Source organism: Eublepharis macularius, chromosome 15 (assembly GCF_028583425.1).
Source record: "Eublepharis macularius isolate TG4126 chromosome 15, MPM_Emac_v1.0, whole genome shotgun sequence".
Classification (NCBI taxonomy): domain Eukaryota; kingdom Metazoa; phylum Chordata; class Lepidosauria; order Squamata; family Eublepharidae; genus Eublepharis; species Eublepharis macularius.
In genome coordinates this window covers 44,190,506-44,209,725 of record NC_072804.1, presented here as the reverse complement: position 1 = coordinate 44,209,725, position 19,220 = coordinate 44,190,506, and the positions used below count along the sequence as shown (strand labels likewise).

Below are 19,220 nucleotides of genomic sequence, written 5' to 3'. Positions count from 1 at the left end.
TTTAATCTCTATGCTCAACTTGATGCTTGTTTTTCTACTACTGTACCCTAGTATATCCATTTCACTGAATGTCCTAACTGTTATTCATTATTGTACTTGCCCAGTGAATGTCCTACCTGTTGATTATATTGTATTTCACTTGCACAGTCTAATTCACCTTGGATCTCAGTAGGAAAGGTGGTCTGTAAATAAATAAATAAACAAACCATTTTTTCCTGTGGGAGTTTGGGTTGCTGTGGCAACCCAAAAGGCTACTCAAACTCTGTGGGGAGTTGTGGAGCAGGGAATTAATCTCTGCGCATGAGTAGACAGTTCACTTAATGTTTTGGGAGTGTTATAGCCCCCAATTAGTTAACAAATTGCATTTTTTTGCAAAACTGAAGACTCATCCAGGTTTGCAGCCCCCTTTTGTGTGGATTTTTTGATCCATGAGGGTACCAGCCTTTGGTTTCAGAATATAATAATGTCTGACTTATGACAACTCCATGGGGTTTCTATGGCAAGAGACTTAACAGAGGTGGTTTGTCATTGCCTGCTCCTGAAATCTCAGTCTTTGTTGGAGGTCTCCCATCCAGTTACTAACCTAAGCTGACCTTGCTTAACTTCTGAGATCCAACATGTGATCAGGCTCACCTGGGCTATCCAGGTCAGGGCAATTAGATTATATAGAGTACATTAAAGTTCTGCATATGCTTCAACTGTAGTATGTGACAGCATTTATATTATTTTATATAAAACATGTAGCCACGAAAAATATTATACCAACTATCCTACTATATAAAAGGCTAAGCGTATTCAAGACAACGCATCTTCTACCCTGGTGCGCCTCCAGAGGGCGCTGCTGTAATGGGAAGCCCAGATGAGGCAACCAGATCTCCGGAGAGTGTGTCGTGGCGGGAAGCCCAGGCCAAAATCAGGCGCGGAGTAGGTGGCAATGCCTGCCTTCACCTTCACTCAGTTGGGATCAGGAGTGGAGCAGGTGGAAATGCCCAACCCTCGCCTTCACCCAGCTTGGATCAGGAGCAAAGCAGGTGGCAATGCCCGCCCCCCACCTAGACCCAGCTGGGATCAGGTGTGGAGCAAGTGGCAATGCTTGCCTTCGCCTTCATCCAGCCTGGATCAGGCGCAGAGCAGGAGGTAATGCCCCCCCCCTTCACCCCTCCTGGATCAACCTGCCTCCCCTGTTCAACCTGCCTGAATCAGGCACGGAGTAGGTGGCAATTCCTGTCCCTTCTTCACCCAGCTGGGATCGGGAGCGGAGCAGATGGCAATACCCACCCCCGCTTCACTCAGCTGGGAACAAGTGCAGAGAAGATGGCAAGGCCTGCCCCTTCATCTGGCCGGGATCAGGAGTGTTGCAGGAGGCAATGCCTGCCTCCCTTCACCTGGCCGGGATCAGGCACAGAGTAGGTAGCAATGCCCACTCCCCTTCATTTGGCCAGGATCAGGTGCAGAGCAGGTGGCCATGCCTGTTCCCCTGCCTTCATCCAGCTGGGATCAGTGGTGGAGGAGGAAGGAATGCCCGCCTGCCCGCCCTCCCCTTTCTAGAGCCTGTTGTACTATTTCTCACATCGGGCTTTGTTGTTAGTCTCAAATATTTGGCTTCTTGAGTACTTCTAAAATACTTGCTTTCATTGGCTTTCCAATGAATCAGCCCACTTTGATACTTGATTATACATATAAAAGAATACACGCAGCTTCAAAATATGAATGTATGACTCTTGGATACACGTTTTCTGTAACATCATGGTAGAGAAGAGAATGCAAAACTCTCTCTGTTTCCAGCAAAATAAATGCTTAGCACCATTATTTTTATTTTGGGCTGATGCTTGACATTGAACTGTTACTTAAAAGGTGGACGACAACCAGAAAGGTGCTTTTCTGAGGTGGCTTCTTGTTTATAGAATACCCTGTGTGGCTGCCCATCCCATTCATTTTCTCAATTTCAGGTGCCTGATCAAATCATTCTTATTTATCTAAGCATCTGATTGACTTATTGTCTTGGTATATTTTGTTTGTTCCTTCTTCCATCTCATTCCCCCTTAGGTAATGGCTTTATCATTTTCATCCTGTTCTAGTTTTACAGTTGTTTTTCAAGTTGTTTTTGTTTGTTCAGCTGTTTAGAAATGGATTATATTTTATTGCAGGATTTTATTGGTTGTTTGCTGCTCCAGGAACCTGGTTGTCGAGGGGAGCAACATGTATATATCTGAAAGAAATAAAAATAAAACGAAGGCTCTTGTAAATTAGAACAGGATGACTGATAGAATTTCAATGGTGTGTTGCACAGGAATAACAAATTATGGAATACTTTTAATCTGGTTTTATTCCTGATTTCAAGGCATTATACCTTCGAGAATAACAAACATGTACAATCATATCCGTAATCTTTATGAGTTTTAAAATAAGTAGGATTAATTATTTGATTTGTGGATTGATTAGTCAATTTGTGGATTGCTGCTAGAATGTCAAGATGATACAAAAACTGAAAAAGGAAAAAGAAGGGGAAAAAACCCAAAGGCCTGGTTATCATTACAAAATACTTTCCAGAGAGATAGCTGTGTTAGTCTGCTGTAGCAAAAACAAAGTGTCATATGAAAAATAAATGTAGTGCATTGGAATTATACAAATAATGTTTTACAGTGGAGGAAGGAAAATGATTGGCAGTACTTAGATTGAAAATCTGCAATTTCTTTGCAAAGCATCCAGTAAAAATATGTAACGATGGTGAATAGAATGCCAAAGTACTGCAGGGGAAAAAATGGTTCTGATTTTGGTGATGCTAAGTATTTGGAAGCAAGATCAATTGAAACCAGTGGGATTTACTTCACAGTAAACATTGTTAATATCTAGCTGAAAGTCACTTACTAGGTAAATTTATTGGTCACTCCAGTAGATGACTGCATTTATTATATAATGTTGTTATATAGAGAGTTCACAAATATATTGTTTCCTTTAGAGGCCTATCAACAACAACCAATTTTGAGTTGCTTGTTCTAATTTAATTTGCTGCCGCTGCCTTCTGAACTTCAACATGGTGTCCTAGCTGAGTTTGAATGAATACCATGTTATTGTTTAAACCATCACATTCAAGCAAATAGCTGTCAGAACTTGTTCTTTACTTCTGAGGTTTTGAAATGTGAAAACTAATGCCTTATAAAAAGGAGCACTGGCTTCAGTTGTTGCCTCTCACAACAGAGCAATATTTTCACATAACTTTTGCTCTGTCCCTCCTTCATCTGTACTGGAGGATTCCGTTGTTGTCGAACTCTTAATTGTGTACATGACTTCTTATTCTGCAGTTTTCATTAACAGATGCGTGCTGTCAGTATTCTGTTTTCTTTTTAGGGTTGAGTCTTGGAGGGGGCCATTGGAAGGATAATAAAATTTTTAAAATTAAAGTTAAGCTATAACCCTATCTTGAAAACTTTAGCAATGTATAAAGGGACTTTATTTTTAGCTGGTCAAATACAAATAAGCCAAAAACTTGTTAAAAAAACTGAACAAAAGCAGCCTAGTTAATACAGGAGGGGAGGATATATAATAACATAAGGGAGCAAATTTCCCAGGTACAAGAAGGAACTGGGAGCCTAGATTTTTCTGTCATATCCCCAGAGGGTATATGTGTTTTTCCTTTGCCTCTTTTTGTTTTTTATTTGTTTGTTCCACCAAGGGTTTGGGAATTCATTTGAAATTTTTTTACTGTTGCTTGACTGTTACACATTTTTGTATAAGCTGTTTTCTATTTTTGTAAACTGCCTTTGGAACATTTTTATTGAAAGGCAGTCTAGAAATACTATAAACGAATAAATGAAAATAAATAGGGCAGTGGAGAAACAGGCAAAGAGATATATGCAAATTCTTGTTTTGTGTTTGCTTCTTGTTCTTTAAGTTTCTTGAAAGTGTTGATTTGTTTCATTCATTAGTTTTAGCACCAGAGAGGGTTTTGGGAGGCTAATGATGTTATAAAAATAAAGTCACAAACTAAAATAAAAATATAAAATGTCTCTCGGATGGCTGGGCCTCACCCCACCAGCTTGTCTCATTTCCTGTTGCATTCTACCCCGAGCGGGAAGCTGGAGGATATTCTTGAATGGAGGTAGAATGGTTCTCCAGGACTGCTAAGCAAAGGCCTGGATGGAAGTTCGGCAAAGACCATCCATGTTGGGAGGCCTCATTGAAGCATGTAGATGGGCAATAGATTCAGGACAGATAAAAGGAACTTCTTCTTTACTCAATGGGTAATTAAATTGTGGAATTTGCTGCCAACGAATGTAGTGATAGCCGCAATCATAAACAGCTTTTAAACAGGATTAGAGAGATTCTTGGTGGAGAGGTCCATCAGTGACTACTAGCCATGGTGACTAAAAGGAACCTCCATATCCAGAGGTAGTAAATCTCTGAAAAAGAGTGCTATAAGGCAACATCAGGGGAAGGTTGCTCTGGCCTGTTTGTTTACCCTCTGGTACAGCTGGTTCCATTGTGTGAAACAGGAGGCTGGACAAGATGGACGACAGGCCTGATCCATCAGGGATGTTCTTTGTTGTTATACATTATCAGATAGTCTGTCCATGCCTGCAGATGTGTATTCTCTGTAGTGGCCCTTACCTTATGCAGTGGTCTGCCTGAAGAGGTCAGGAAAGTTCCCTCTCTCATGGCTTTCTGCAAACTATGCAAAACTGAATTATTCAGGGGGCTTTTTTCTCAGGGAATAGGATGGTACTGTAAAGAAATGGTCCAGAGAGATGCTTTGGTAAAGGAACAGGGACCACAGACTATACAACAGATGACAGTCTGTTGATGTAGAAATACTTCTACTGGGTAATTTCCACATTGTTTAATGTGTCAGGTCAAACTGCTTTTTTTTTTTTTGCAGCAAGGTCCATCTCTGTATTCCTGTATTTGAATTTATGCTTCTTTTCATATTTCTGTAATGCATATCTTATTGTATTTTTAATGTTTCAGTTGTTGATCATATTTACTTACACTGTATAATCCACTTTGACTCTCAGTGAGAGATGCGGACTATAAATAACACACACAAAAAATAAATATCAAGAAAAGGGTCCTTCCTGTAAGTATGTTCCCTCTGTCATGGAACTATAATGCCTAAGGGGAGGATTCCCCAAATATGCTCAGTATGTCTGGATGTGTGGTGAGAACAAGATAGGATGCTGGTGCTGTAACCAGGGTCCAAGAATCTGTACCTGTATCTGTCTTTTTTCCAGAATAAAAGTTTGCTTACCTGCCCAAGTGATCCATTGTCTCGGAGAGACAGCCAGAACACCTCAAATGGAGCAAGCGGGCCCCATTTCTAGTCACAGTTCCACAGGCTAAATCTGCTATATAACAGCTCAGCTCCACTCTTCTTTAAGGGTGGTTCTTGTTTGCCCATCTCTCAAGTGTGCTAATTTTCTGCATGCAGGAAATTTTTGTCATGGGGATGCAGGCTGAAGTGTCCTTTAGGAAGGACAATACCATGTGGTTTTGCCAAAGGTGTCCTTTGGCTCTAATTCATTCTGTTTGAACCATCTTTTGTGTCTCTTTGATACGAATTTATGGCTTCTCATGTCTACGTTTGCCTCCCTTAGCATTGAAATTTTACTTTTGATTCCCCCCCCCCCCAGTGTGTTTTTTTCTAATAAAGTGTTTGGGCTACTTAATAGAAGCTGGACAGTTTTTGAAAGCATTTTTTCATAACAAACTGGCAGTCTGCTCTGAGCAATGACAGTTTGTACCATAAGCTTATTTAAAACAGCCACTTGAATTTTCCTATTAAAGAAACTTGATAATATATAGCTATACCAACTTTATTTAAGTGTCCTTTTCACAGATTGAAACATAATGACAAGGTTGTTGTCATCTTTGAATTTTCACTAATAAAAGCTTTGATAAGAAATGCTGCTATAGAGAGCGAGCGAGCGAGACTGAAAGCCTCCATTTGCAAGGTATTGAATTCTGCCAATTGTATCTTTTCTGTACAGCTTCTGAGAGTTTGCACAATCATAGTTTACATAATGAAACTTGCTGTTTTCTGTGCACAATTGCCCATGTACCTGCTTGTAGACTGTGTGTGGGATTAGCTTTACTTTGAGGCGCTGAGGGAAAAAATGATATAGGTATTAAATGTTGCCAAGTGTCACTATAGCAAGGGAAATGTATACTGTGTTAGGGTCAAATTTGGAAACAGATAACACATGCACTGTTAAAGCAGCCATTTAAAAATGAAAGTTGCTGAAAGGATGGAGACTGATAAACCAAGCAGGAATACCTTATAGTTACTCCTCTTTGCATATGCCTTCTAGATTTTTTAAAAAAAATAATGGAGCAGCCAATTTGTTTTGGGTTCTTTGACTTTTCTGGATTTCTCTTGAGATGGAGTTAACTTTTAGTACAAGTAAGGTGCTATTTCCATGTATACTGTATCCAAGAAAGGATCATTGTTCATATTCAAAATGCTCATGAGGCGTTACTGCACATATTCAGATAAGTCAGTTATCAGGGATGCTCATTCTTAATGCTCTTTATCGTGATTTAATAACTGTATTAAGGAAAGTTGATTTTTGTGACCTACATAAGTTATGCAAATTAAACCTATTCGTCTGTTTCTAATCACAAGGAGCTTTGCAGGGTTTCCCCCGAGTACTAGAAACCTTGGTAATTCCTCTGTCCATTTATCCATTTGCTTTCAAGCTAAATTTATAGCCCTGTGATCTGGAAACTTGGCCTTTTAAACAAAACCAAAGCCAAGATCCTTGGCGGGAGGTGGGGGGGGGGATGTTGAATTCTACAGTCAGTATCAAATTGTGCAGTATGAACACAGGACACACCCAACCCCATGGCTTGCTGATCATTACACTTTGCTGTATTTTATGAATTTGAACAATGCTTAACGAAAGTTTACTGCCATTTGGCAGAAGTGCTTTCTCAGACACAAATGCTGCAGCCTCTTTGTTCTTGCTAAGCATGTTTCTAGTGTATGGATTTGCAATGAAGCAATGTTATTTTTTAGTTCTAGTGCTGTAAGCTATGTATCTTGTCTTAATTTTAATAAGAGGACCCTTTTGGCATTTTAGAATAATGTATTCTGTTAATACTTCTACCATTTTTCAAGCTACTGTTGCCACCTTCACTGGAGACTTGTCTTCTGATCTATACATATAAATAGTTGAAGGCTAATTTATGGACATATGAGTGGCTCTCTTCATCTCATATCACATCTAGGCTTTTTCCTCCGTGATCTTCCATTTGGAGGATGGATCATTTCTATACATTCTTCCATAACTTTGAGATGATGTAAAAAGATGGTTTCAAGAGCACATACAAGAGTACAGAATATTTCATGACGAAAACTGGTGGTGTTCCTATACACCTTTTCAAAACTTGATTGCTCTGGTTTCTTTGCTATATTGTTTAGGTAATTGAGTTCTTTAGGGGTAATAATAAAAAAATCTATGTGACAATAGTGGATTTTCTTATTGGTAAGAAGTCCTTTCCATAGTATGCACATTTAAATAAAATTCTATTTCTTAAGATGTGAGGTAGTCCAAAGACAGGCAACAGGTTCAGAGACATTATAATAAAACGCGTATCATATATAGCAATAATTATGAGTTAAATAATTCCTGCAGGTGGTTTTGTGACTCTGCGTGTGCGCATATATGCATGCCAACATTCTCGCTGTGCAGCTCCATGTAACTTTTCCGGTCAGTTTTTTTAAACCTAAATGAAAAAATAGCTCCTGCAGACTGCAATCTGGAGTAGGGGTAGGGTCATGGGGCGGAAGCAAACACTTTCCCTGCCAGCCATTCTCCATCTCACCTCCTCCAAGTCACTTCCCTGTCCCTTCTGGGTGAAAAATACAGGTCCTCTTATCTTTTCTCTTGCAAGGAAAAAGTGTAAGGGGGGGGGATTATTTGTGCAAGGAAAAGGGGCCAGCAAGGAAAATGTTAAACATCTTTTCCACCTGCCCTCCTTCCCTTCATAATCGCAGCCTCTAGTGGTTGCTTTTCGTTTAAAAAATAAACACTTGCCACAGGAAAGTTTCAGGGATCTCTGCCTAGTTTAGCCCTCAGTCCTATTTGTTTCATTTGCTGTACCGTTGCCCATTTCTGGAGCTTATCTATCAGTGTTTTTTAAAATAAATTATTTTGATCATGTGAAATTTGAGAGCTGCGACACAGTCCACCTGTAATATTAGTAGAAATGAAACGAAGTGCAGGCGAGTAACTGCCAACTCTGTGGATTCTGTCCTTGCTCAGTTCTGATATTTTTATATTGATTATGTTCAGAACTTGGAGGGGATAGGAACATGAGAGATTTTTTAACATAGTTCAAAACTGATTGAAGGGGTACAAGAATCCTGTTTCAGGAATATAAAGAACTAGAAAAATAGAATATATTCTACAATAGTCTTTGCCTTAAATCTTTTTTTATTCTAAATATATCTTTGAACATTTTACAAATGTGAGAAATAGATGCTTTATTGCTAAATGGATGTTTGTAGGATTTGTGGCAGCAAAATTATCAAATTTTCCAAATCATTACCAAGAAAAATATTCAAGCAGAATGCATTAATTATATTCAAATATAAAAATTACTGATTTGGTTTTCATGAAGAACTGGGTGGTTGTGTGTGTGGTTCTTATCTTGTATTAGAATTCATTATTTGTTTTGGAAAATTTGAATGTGAAGCTATTAAGATTTACAAGGTACTTCTCTGAAGTATTAGAAACCCTCATTAATATCTGGAGCTCATGTCTGATTAATTTATTATCAATGGATGACACAGTAGGTTTTATGGATATTATAAACAGATTTGAATTCACAAGCCTTCCTGGCAAAAAGTATGTGGTTTGTACGACTCATTCAAACGTTTCTTAAATTACCAAATAAAACCCACGGCACTATGAAATAGAGAATCTTCTTGGTAATTCTGCTTATCTTTCAATGATTTGCTGGTTTTTGAAGTCTGACTTCCCTTACTGATCAGCTAAATTATTAAAAAATAGCACAAGTTATGACAAAAATGGTGCGGGGATGGGAGGGGAGGGGGAGAGAGAGAGAGAGAGAGAGAGAGAGAGAGAGAGAGAGAGATTCAGGGCATGATGGAAAAGCCCCAAATTCATCTGCCATTGATACTTTTCTTAAGATTGAGATCAAAAGATGTTGAAGATTTAATTGGATTACTAAAAAGGTTATATTACTTTTTTTTAAAAAAGGGATTTTCTGTTGGTTTTAGATTTTTTTCCATAGACCAACATATCCATCTACAATGTTGCCTTTTATTTCTCAGGGATCTCTTGAAACCTGTTAGCAAACATGGCACGTACGTTTGTCTCAAAGCATTAATGTTTACTTTTAAATTGATATGAAATGATTCACTTTTAAGGATAGGATCTCTGGAGGAGTGCAGAGCAAAAGCAATACAACCATTTGACTAATTGTTACTTTTCCATGATCAAGATTTGCTTTGAGTGCTATTTGTTCTCAGAGCGCCGACCTAATTCTGCTGTTGTTTCAGCCAAGAATAAAGAGGACATTAAACTAAGATCTAAGCCTAGAAATACGGTACAGAAAAACTATTTACCTAGGCCTGCTATGGTCATGCCACCTTCCTCAGAATATGTGCTGTCTTACAGTTGTTTTCAGCGTGCGTTCTCTCCCTTTCTTAGATTCTTTAAGCAGATTATTTGATGGCTTTTGCTTACAAATCCAATCTTTACAGCTGGGTAACATCTTTCCTATTGAAAAACAGGACATCAGATGTCAGTGTGCTCAAGTTTTCAGGGTTAGCGCATGGATTGGATGATACCTCATTTCAATGTTGTACGCCAAATGGATGGGTTTTCACGAGTAGATATTGATGGTCCATTGCAATTGTATGGTACTCTTTTGTGAACTAGGTGTCTGTCTATATATCAAGTTTCTAGGCTCAAACTTGAAGTGAGAATTCTGAGTTTCTTTTTTCCCTTCAGTAATGTTTTATCCAGTTCTCTACTGCTTTGCTCTTTTATATTTTAGAAGTGACTTCTAAGCATATACTTAACTACGGAGTGAATGTCACTGAATTTGGTGGGATTTTTACTTCCAGTTGAACATGTTCTGTACAAAGGAATTAACAAGTGAAGAGCAATTTTATATAGCTGTTGCTTTAACCGTTTTGCTATCGTTCTCTAGATAATTTTTTATACCCTTGTTTCATTTTTGCCACTGACTGATATCTTTATTTATTGTGGGAAATGTCCTTGGAAATATCTATGCAGAATGCATCAATATTGTAAATAAATAAAATTATCACTTTCTAATTGTTGCAACTCAATCTGCTATCAAAGGCTGTAATGATTCTTTCAGAGATTTATGTGCCACATTTTCAGGAATGTAGTCATTAATGAGTGCCTTATTTCAAGGCCTTGTGCTGCATATTTTACAAATATGTACGCTTCTCCTTGCTGATTGTAAAGGGTATGATAAAAACATATCTCTACTCTTTATAGGTTAGTTCATAGGGTACTAAGCAACTGTTCACCAGAATCTCTTATTTTGTTTTTCTGCACGTTGAAACCTCTAATAAATCTGGATTTTTATAAAAATACTAGTATTGTAAAAATCTAGGCAATTTATGAAATGGTGGTTTTGTGAAATTAAAAACTGAATCCAAAGAATGGAAAAATAAAAAAGACCATTATACCACAAAAATCAAGCAGTATTTACAGCTGTGTATAACTACATGAGAATCTTGTTAATATTTTGAATATTAAAAAAGATGGTAATGAATTTTTTACATTAATAAATAAGATTATTGTGGCATTCTGTTCTTATTATCTGTTCTTTTAAAATTTTTACAGGCTAGAATAAAGATATTGGTTATAAACTTTTCATGCCGGTTAATTCCTGCTGTAAAAGTAGGGATCATCCTAGGCTTGTTTTTTGAGACAAATTCTACTGAGTTGGATGGAATTTAATCCCAAATCTATGTGAATAGGTTTGGGGTTTTTTTTTGTTTTTTGAGGAATATGTTCATTTTACAACCCAAGTTAAAGTGCATTTAAACCCACTGAAATCAATTCATAAACTTATACTGTAAATTGTAGAGCTCCTAGTAGCTGTTTCTTCTGGAAAAGCACATTTTTGAAGCCTTGTTCTCACTGAGATGGTAAATCCATCCTGAATAGGTGTCCCAATGAGGGGCTCAGGTGACTGAATGCTCTGGAAACAAAAAAAGACACTAACATATTAGGATCAACTGCTGGCTTTTGTATATTTGGTTAGATGCCTCCATATTTTTCTTCTTCTTCTCCAGAAGGCCAAAGGTACAACTTGACCCCAGCCACATTTCACTTAGGGATGTTGGCAGGACAAAACCTTAAGATCATAAAACATTTTGAGGGTTTTTTTTCCTGCCTCATTTTGATGCAGAGTTCTGGAGAATTCAAAAACTTGCACTATGTTTTGTATCATTTTGATTGGTTTCTACTAAAAGGTATTACGTAGCTTCTGTTTTTGGGTTATAGTTTTTCTATGTTCAGGGAGTATAATGGTATGGAGGAGCATTAAGTAATATGAGTCTTCGATACGAAGTGGTGTAACCCAGACTCAAGTTTATCACCTGAGAGAGAACTCAGTCTGAACCCCAGCTGCTGGAATTTTGGTTCCATTGGTATGGTTTTTGATTTATCTCAAATTAATTTCCCTTTTGGGATTTGTTTCTTAAACTGGACTGTGTTTTTGTAGCTTGCAAACAGGTAGCCTTAGAAGCTTTGTGGAGGGGGGAGCTTTAATTTTTAAAGCAGACTCTGGATATTTGTTATCGACTCTCTTGCTTGGCACTATCAGATTACTTGAGCTGAATTAACATCAAGAATATTTACTTTTATGGATGCCACCCATAAAACAGTACCTTTTGAAATGGAAATCTTTAATTCAAGTTCCATATGGACTGTGCTGGCAGATTCCCCAGAGGAATGTGGAAGCAATGTCCCTTCTCTCTGTTGTCAAAAAAGGAGTTTCTAGACCTTTTCTTTATGGAGATAGAAAGGGAGAGCAGGCGAGCCGTTGCCTTCAAAAGGACAGTGAGAGAAGAAGCTGCAAGACTGCTGTACTACTCTTATCCTGAGCTGGTTAACCCATTACCAGCTGAGTTCAGTTCCTTCTTCTCTTTTCCCTTCCACTGAATACCGGGCAGAAAATCTGAGTGAAATTTCATACTGTTTTGAGGTCGTCTCATCTGATTGTAGTAGCGGATTTTGCTTAAGGAGTAATTGGTGCCGTGGAAGGAGAGCAGGAGAACAAGGATACACTGTCTGTTTTTAATCATTAGCTGCAAGCCTCCCCTTCTGCAATTTGTCTGCAAAAGAATATGAAATTCTGAACATGCATAGAGGATATTTTCCTCATCAGTGGATAAACACTATTGTTTGCTGTTGTCTCCCACCCCCCAATCTGAGATTAGGGCTAAAGGTCTGAAAAGGCGTGCTGAAACCCCAGAAATGTTTATTTCAGGGGTGGGGGAGCATTTGACTGCACAGAGGATAGATAGATAAGAAGGTATATTGTAGTCAATTTTAAGCCATACCACATCTTAATGACAGAAAAATAATATATTTGATCCAAGGATAATCTCTGCCCTGAATGCCTAAACTGTATACAGGTGAAGAGAATCCTTTGGGGTTTATTCATAGTGCCTTTTCCTCACGGTAGACTTAGCTGTCCACATCTCCCAGCCTGGTATTAGGGAAAGAGTTTCTAGGCTAGAGGACAGATAGAGCAGGCAGGTGTAACGCTAGTTTCTTCCCGTTTATAAGTTCATTCACTGATTAATAGCAACCAACCCATCCCCATTTTTCCCAGCCTATATTCCACAGTCTTTTGCCTTACAATATCTTGAGAGAAGAATATAGATACACAAAACTTACAAAAAGATCATAGTATGGTTTTTAAGCAAATCAGTTTTTTCTCTGATAGTTGCTAGCATATCTTACTATAGCTTCATAAATGTTTTTACATTTCAGATATTGGAAGTCTGTATGTTTTGTAACTTAATAACCTTGCACTTTATAAATGCAACCCTTTGTTCTTAAAAATATATACAAAGAAATAACTATAAAAACATGAGATGGTACCCTAAGAGAGAGTGCATATTTAATAGGCTGTACAGCTGGATGATATATTCTGATGCCACATTTATCTCTGGCCTAGGTATTCTTCTTCTCCCCGCATTGGAAAACCTGAGCTCTTTTCAGATGCTCCATTTTTGAGGGAATTCAGGACTGCACGTTTTCACTTCTATAGAGCGGTCATTCCTCTACCACATTGCTTGATGAAACATTATTACTTCCACGAATGAAATCCCTAGTATCTAGGTCTAGATTAACTCTTGGAAAGCTGGCAAATAAAATACAGCCCAGTTTCAGTTAAGTGAAATTAAGCATATTGGATTTAGTTTTCTACTTCTTTAATATTAACATCCCTCCCTATAGTTTATGGTTTTGATTGATTCACTGTGTTTTATGAAGGTTGTTAGCTGCCCTGAGCCCATTTGTGGGGAGGGCGGGGTATAAATCAAATCAAATAAATAATAATAAACAATATCTTTAGCCCCCCTCTCCATAATATTTTTGGCCTGGGGGCTGGAAAGTGTCAGTGCGCTTGAAAAAAAACTTGATGAAGATGCCTAGCAATTTGGAAATGTCACCATTTATTTATGAAGGTGGAAATTTCAGTCTTGGCTCTAAAAAATTATCCTGGCACCTATGAATTTTTAATATGATGGGGGAGCTGAAAGAACCTCAGAGGATATTAAAACACACACACACACAAGGAGTACTATCACCTTAGGAGATTTTGGCCCAGCACATTTATTTATTTATATACAGCAAATATTTCAATCCTGCCTTTAACATATAATGACCAAGGCAGTTGCCAGCAAAAGAATAAAACAGTAAATCAAGAAATATATTTAAATTTATATACATGAAATATGCATATAATTATAAATAGCATGAAGAGATAAACTGGATAAAACAGATCTGTCAAATTTCATAGCCTCACATAAATAATACACAAACATTAGAAATAATATTCAGTAAATTTGTGGCCTTTAGCTGTTTCCCACACAATGTTAAAACTTTGCTTTCCCTTAGCTGTACTTTTGATATGCAGCTGGGAAAACGGCTCACACAAAGTTGGTTTTTTTGCCTATCCACTGGCAGGCCTGCGGTGATGCTCTCCTTTGCCCAGATTCCAGGATGAAGATATGAATATCTCATGGGCATTTTGAGGTTTACAGTGGCTGGGATCTCATGCAGTAAAGATTCTGTAGTCCAGCCTAAATCTTCAACACTTAGGAGATAAAACTGTCCTAGAATCACCCTGACTATTGGAGTACCACAAACTCAGAGCTTGAGACACTTTACAGTGCAGGCTTATGCTGATTTGCTCCAATCTAAACTCATGGGCTAACTCTGCATATAATCACACTATAAGGTTTATCATGATGGAAGACGTGGGTATGCTCACTAAACATTCATTCTTTTGTCTCACTGCAGTTAAATTAAATGGAATGATTAAAGGGACGGAATAGTCACTCCAAGTACAGAGAGACTTAGGGGGATGGCAAGGAAGAAAGGAGAACAAGCACTTGATACCACAGTACCCATCACTACCTGTCTTGGCATGATCTATCATTCCCTCCTCCCCCAAATCGGGATGGTACCAATACGTACTACCTTAGCATTTTCTATCCTGCGGCGTGTAGCATCCTCATCGAAGCTGCTGACTCCAGGCTTCATAAAATCCAATGCCCAACGGAGCTAAAAGTGAACCCTGTACAAAGGGTTCTTTCCTGTGACCCTGCAGCAACGATATTCTCTGCACACCTGCAGCTTTGTTGTGGAGATGTGTGCCCTATTTGGCTTTCTGCGGAGATCACATTTCTTCTGATGGGTATTGAGGGCCAACTGTTAGGTTATCCCAAAGTTTTTTCTTACTGATTGTTGTTGCTCCCTTTGAGGTGTGCTGAGGCCTGATTTTTTTTAAAAAAAAATGAAGTGTTTTTTAAAAAATATGATATAAATCCTTATCAAACAACCTCCCCCCCCCTTAAACCTACCCACTTCCTATGCTTGATCTAAATGTGATGCTGATGAGCAAGACCTTTGATGTATGTACACAGCGGCTTCTTTGAACTGGGGTCTCAGCTGCTATGCATACATGGCCAGTTTGCTTAAGATCTATAGGCCAGGCTAGTATTTCACAGGCATGCTAACATGCGTAGCAGCCCAGTTTAAACAAGACGCCTTAGCGCATGCAGTGTTGTACAATAAGATTATCTTTTTCGGGATTACGTTTAAACTTGGGCCTGGCCTCAGCCAGACTGCTCCAAACTATCTAGCACCACAAGGGTGCTGTTCCTGATTCCATTATGCTGGCTACTTTGAAGATCAGATCAGAATCCCAAGCCATGACCATATGGGAATAATATACGTCGCTTTACAAATGAAAATAATTCTAAGCTATTTTAATGTGCATGTGTGGCTCATTTTTTTTCCTTTCCAGTGGCAGTCCCTTGCACCCATGGTGTTGCTCTGTAAAGTTCATTGGCGTGGGTGGAGCGGGGGGGGGGGGGGAGACTGCAGAGGGGAGCAGAAAAGGTATCAAGTATGAGTGGCGCTTTGGGTCCTGGCTCGCAGTTTTCAATCTGTACTATTAATTTTTAAAATAGGCAGTTTGATCAGCCAATATGATAGCTGGCAGTAATGCTTGTGGAAACATTCCATTAACTCTGTCCTGGTTTTGTGTTTATGTATGTTGAGCGCACACGTGTGTGACAGTTATGTAAGTGTTCTAAATTAAAGCAGGTTAGATTGTATCATTTCGTTTACTGGCACAGTGGCCTGGACTACATCGTTTAATGTAACTCAGGTAATCCTGAAGTATTTTTACAAGTGCCACAGACACGTGGACCTTTGAAATCCTGAATTTGTTGGCTTCTGCAGCGATGGCATAATGAGAGCAATGCTGCGGGAATCTGCCACGTGCCATGGGGCGCACACATGCACATCGCTTGGTTATCTTGCCCAATCTATTGTAGCTTGCGGCTTAAAGGTTAATTTTTGCTTCCCCTCTCCCTATATAGGAGTGTGGTCTCTCTCTATTTTGGAGAAGCCCACATATATTTAGAAAGTGGAAGATTAGATATGTCTTATAGTCACTGATAGCCTAAATGATAAGCTCTTCCAAAAGTACATAAAGCTATGAACACCTTTTGTTACAGGCACTGAGGACGGCAGAGGAACTAAGTAGGTTCTACTCGCTGCAGCATTTTGAAAAGAGTCGCATCCATGGAAGAAGTACAAGACTTAACAGAACAGCCTGTGAGTAAACCCTAAAGAAATAACATAGAGAAAAGAGGTCTTTGCCTTGCACCCAATTTTGTAGTTAAGGGCAGAAAATAACATTCTGTAAAGAGAACTTTTGACTTAATCTTTGGACTTCTAGTTAATAAATAAGGTGTTTGTGAAATCATAAAGGACTTTATAACATGTTAATGATTTTGTAGGAGATACAAGGCAGTACCAGTTTTAAAGTTTTATTTAAACTTTAGCCCTGTTAACATAACTTTTCTGTGATATACTGTTATATAGCCACATTTTAAATCTAAACTACTATTCTCTTCCCTTGAGCGGGGGAAGGTGCAGTTTTGTTGTTAAGGGGAAGTTGGCTCTTTGGCTCAGCAGCCTTTCACTTGTAATAAATAGTCTTAAGTCTCATAGCTAATTGAAATAAAATACAAGCAGAAAATATTTGGGTTATGAATCTAGAGTAATACTCACCATATTGATCTCGGTATCCTAGCTAGTGAAATCAGTGCCTGATTAGTGAAGATAATTAGCATGTAATTAACAGTTGGAAAGTTATTATTTAGCCCACAAGAACATATTTCAATTTATTTCAATTGATTTGAAGTCTATGCAGCTGTAGGCTGCGTGGCAGCCATGATGGAAATGGAAGAATAAAAAGTTAAAATTTCAAGTAGCCACCTCTTTAGCTCTGTCCGTTTCTTAACTTGTATCTTGAATATGTAAATTACAACATTTAAATGAGAGGAAGTTAGATTGCAGGGGAATGGATTCTTAAATGCATGAGACCTCTGTAGAGAGTCCGGTTCTTTGGGTGTCCAAATATGGAATTTTCAGACCATCCTTTGAAAGATCATCGTTCCCGTGAAGGTGTACCATGGCAGATGTGACACTAAGATAACTGAGTTCCAAACTACATAGAGTTTTGTAAATGAAACTTGGCATCTGAAAACATTCAATGAAGTGGATTGTGGATGCACAGCTATATTTATGTCGGCTGAGGTTTAAAATATTGGCACATTTAGCAGCGCTTTTCTGTTCTTTCCTGAAAACATGCAGATGTTCTTTTTAAAGGATCTTTCAACTGCAGATGGTAGAAGCTTTTGGTTGAGGGGAGTTTGTGGCCATTTTAGACATACTGCATCTCCTGTCCCAAATTTAAGTATGAACAGATGGATTTCTGTGTTGTGGATGGAGACAATTGCTAATTGCTCCTATCCTGGGGAGTTGGGGACGGGAATCGGATTTTCCCATTCAGGTTTTCTCATGCAGTCTATTCCTAGTATAATTCTCACTGGATGTTACCTTTTTCTCTAAAATGTAGCTGCTCAGTAGGTAAAGCTTCTGCCCTCACCAGATAGATTTCTTATCTATGGTTGCATTGTTTTTCTTAAGGGGAAGGTAGATGGACAGACATGAGCTGCTTAATTGCTATAACAAGGACTTTTACATTTGTTTGGCTTTGTTCATTTTTTGAACCATTTAATTGTCTAGATCGGGAGCCCTTTGGATTCAGAGTGTTGTTCTCTTTTTGAAAAAGTGTATGTGCGGAGCAAATCTGCTGTAAGAGGTATTGAGCTTACTGAATAGGAGAATATAGATCCAGTAAAACAACTGAGAAGACTTAACTATCTACATTTTTTTTTGAAAATACAACTTACATAAAGCCCCTTTTGTTGTTAGATTTGGTGTTAATTTTGGAAAACTTTTGGGTGGTGAAGAAACATTTCTGGATCTTGGATGAAGGATGTGGGAAGCCTGCAGGAAGGGGAAGGCAGGCGAGCCTGCGTGTGCCTCATGGTGGCTTGCACTTTGGGGTTTGACATCCTCTTGCCCATGGGTTTGAGTTTGTGAGAGACAGTGCTGCCCACATCCGATGTGGACTGCGCAGATTCTGGGATGTGCTAGTATTAGGATGGAGAAAGATGTCAGTGTTCTGGGCACGATGCAGGGTTCTGGGGGGAGAGCCACCCATGCAGTCAAAGGTATGCCTCTGAATTAATTCTTCTCACAGCACAGTGGTCTCTCTTTATTTATAGTACTGCTTTCATCCAGAATGAACATTGGCAACTGGTAGGTCAGAACCTACTAGCAAAAAAAAAGATGTGCCTGGCATGAAATGATATGTGGTTGTGTATTGCTGTTTACTCCTTCCAGCTGAACCCCGTGTTTCAGTACATAAGATTTCCCTCTGTCTGTGAAGGGAGAAAATATGGAAGCTTGTTTGTTCTAGAGAATCCTGATTGTCAGCAAACTCTTTGTTTTGCTTTTTTGTCTGAACTGGCAAACAATCATGTTTTGTGGTTCCTTTCTGAATCAAGATTGCAAGCCACAGCTATGTGATAGGTAAAGCAGTCTTGATAGATGAGGTATGGTGACAGCATCTTCCTCCAGTTTTGCAGTAATGGAAGCATGTTAAATCTCTTGAGGGCTACAAGGATCGAGAACCAATCTGCATGTGTGCAACAGCCTTCACAGGTCCTGTCTCCTTAAACACAGCAAAAATGGAACTTTTCCACAGAGGCAAAGAGATGTTCACCTACAAGCCATTGGGCAATGAGTTATTAAAGGAATTAAAGTGTCATTCAGCCCCAAACTGATTCACAGTAATGAATAAGGTTACGCAGCCCTATTCCTGACAGTTTTAATGGCTTTTTCTGTCTGAATGTACAAGAATGATTTGGGGCTGATTTACATGATAATTTGTTTGGTCATTCAGTTTTATTGTAATTTGTCATAAACAAGTAAAATCACATGAGAGGTGCTATTAAAATTTGACACTAAAACCAAGTAGCACAAAGTGAGGATCCTTTTCCATGACTCTAGCTAACGTTAGTGATAAACCAATGTTTCTCCAGCTTT

General features: G+C 38.7%; 1 protein-coding gene across 3 annotated transcripts in view; it reads left to right on the top strand.

Moving 5' to 3' along the window:
- Positions 1–19,220, top strand: part of EYA3 (EYA transcriptional coactivator and phosphatase 3) — a 63,297-nt gene that overhangs the window by 12,045 nt on the left and 32,032 nt on the right. For all 3 annotated transcript variants that reach the window (XM_054999262.1, XM_054999259.1, XM_054999261.1), the window contains exon 2: positions 16,274–16,373. In XM_054999262.1, coding sequence (XP_054855237.1) covers positions 16,341–16,373 — 33 coding nt within the window. In that variant the 5' untranslated portion in view covers positions 16,274–16,340. The remainder of the gene's footprint in view (positions 1–16,273; positions 16,374–19,220) is intronic.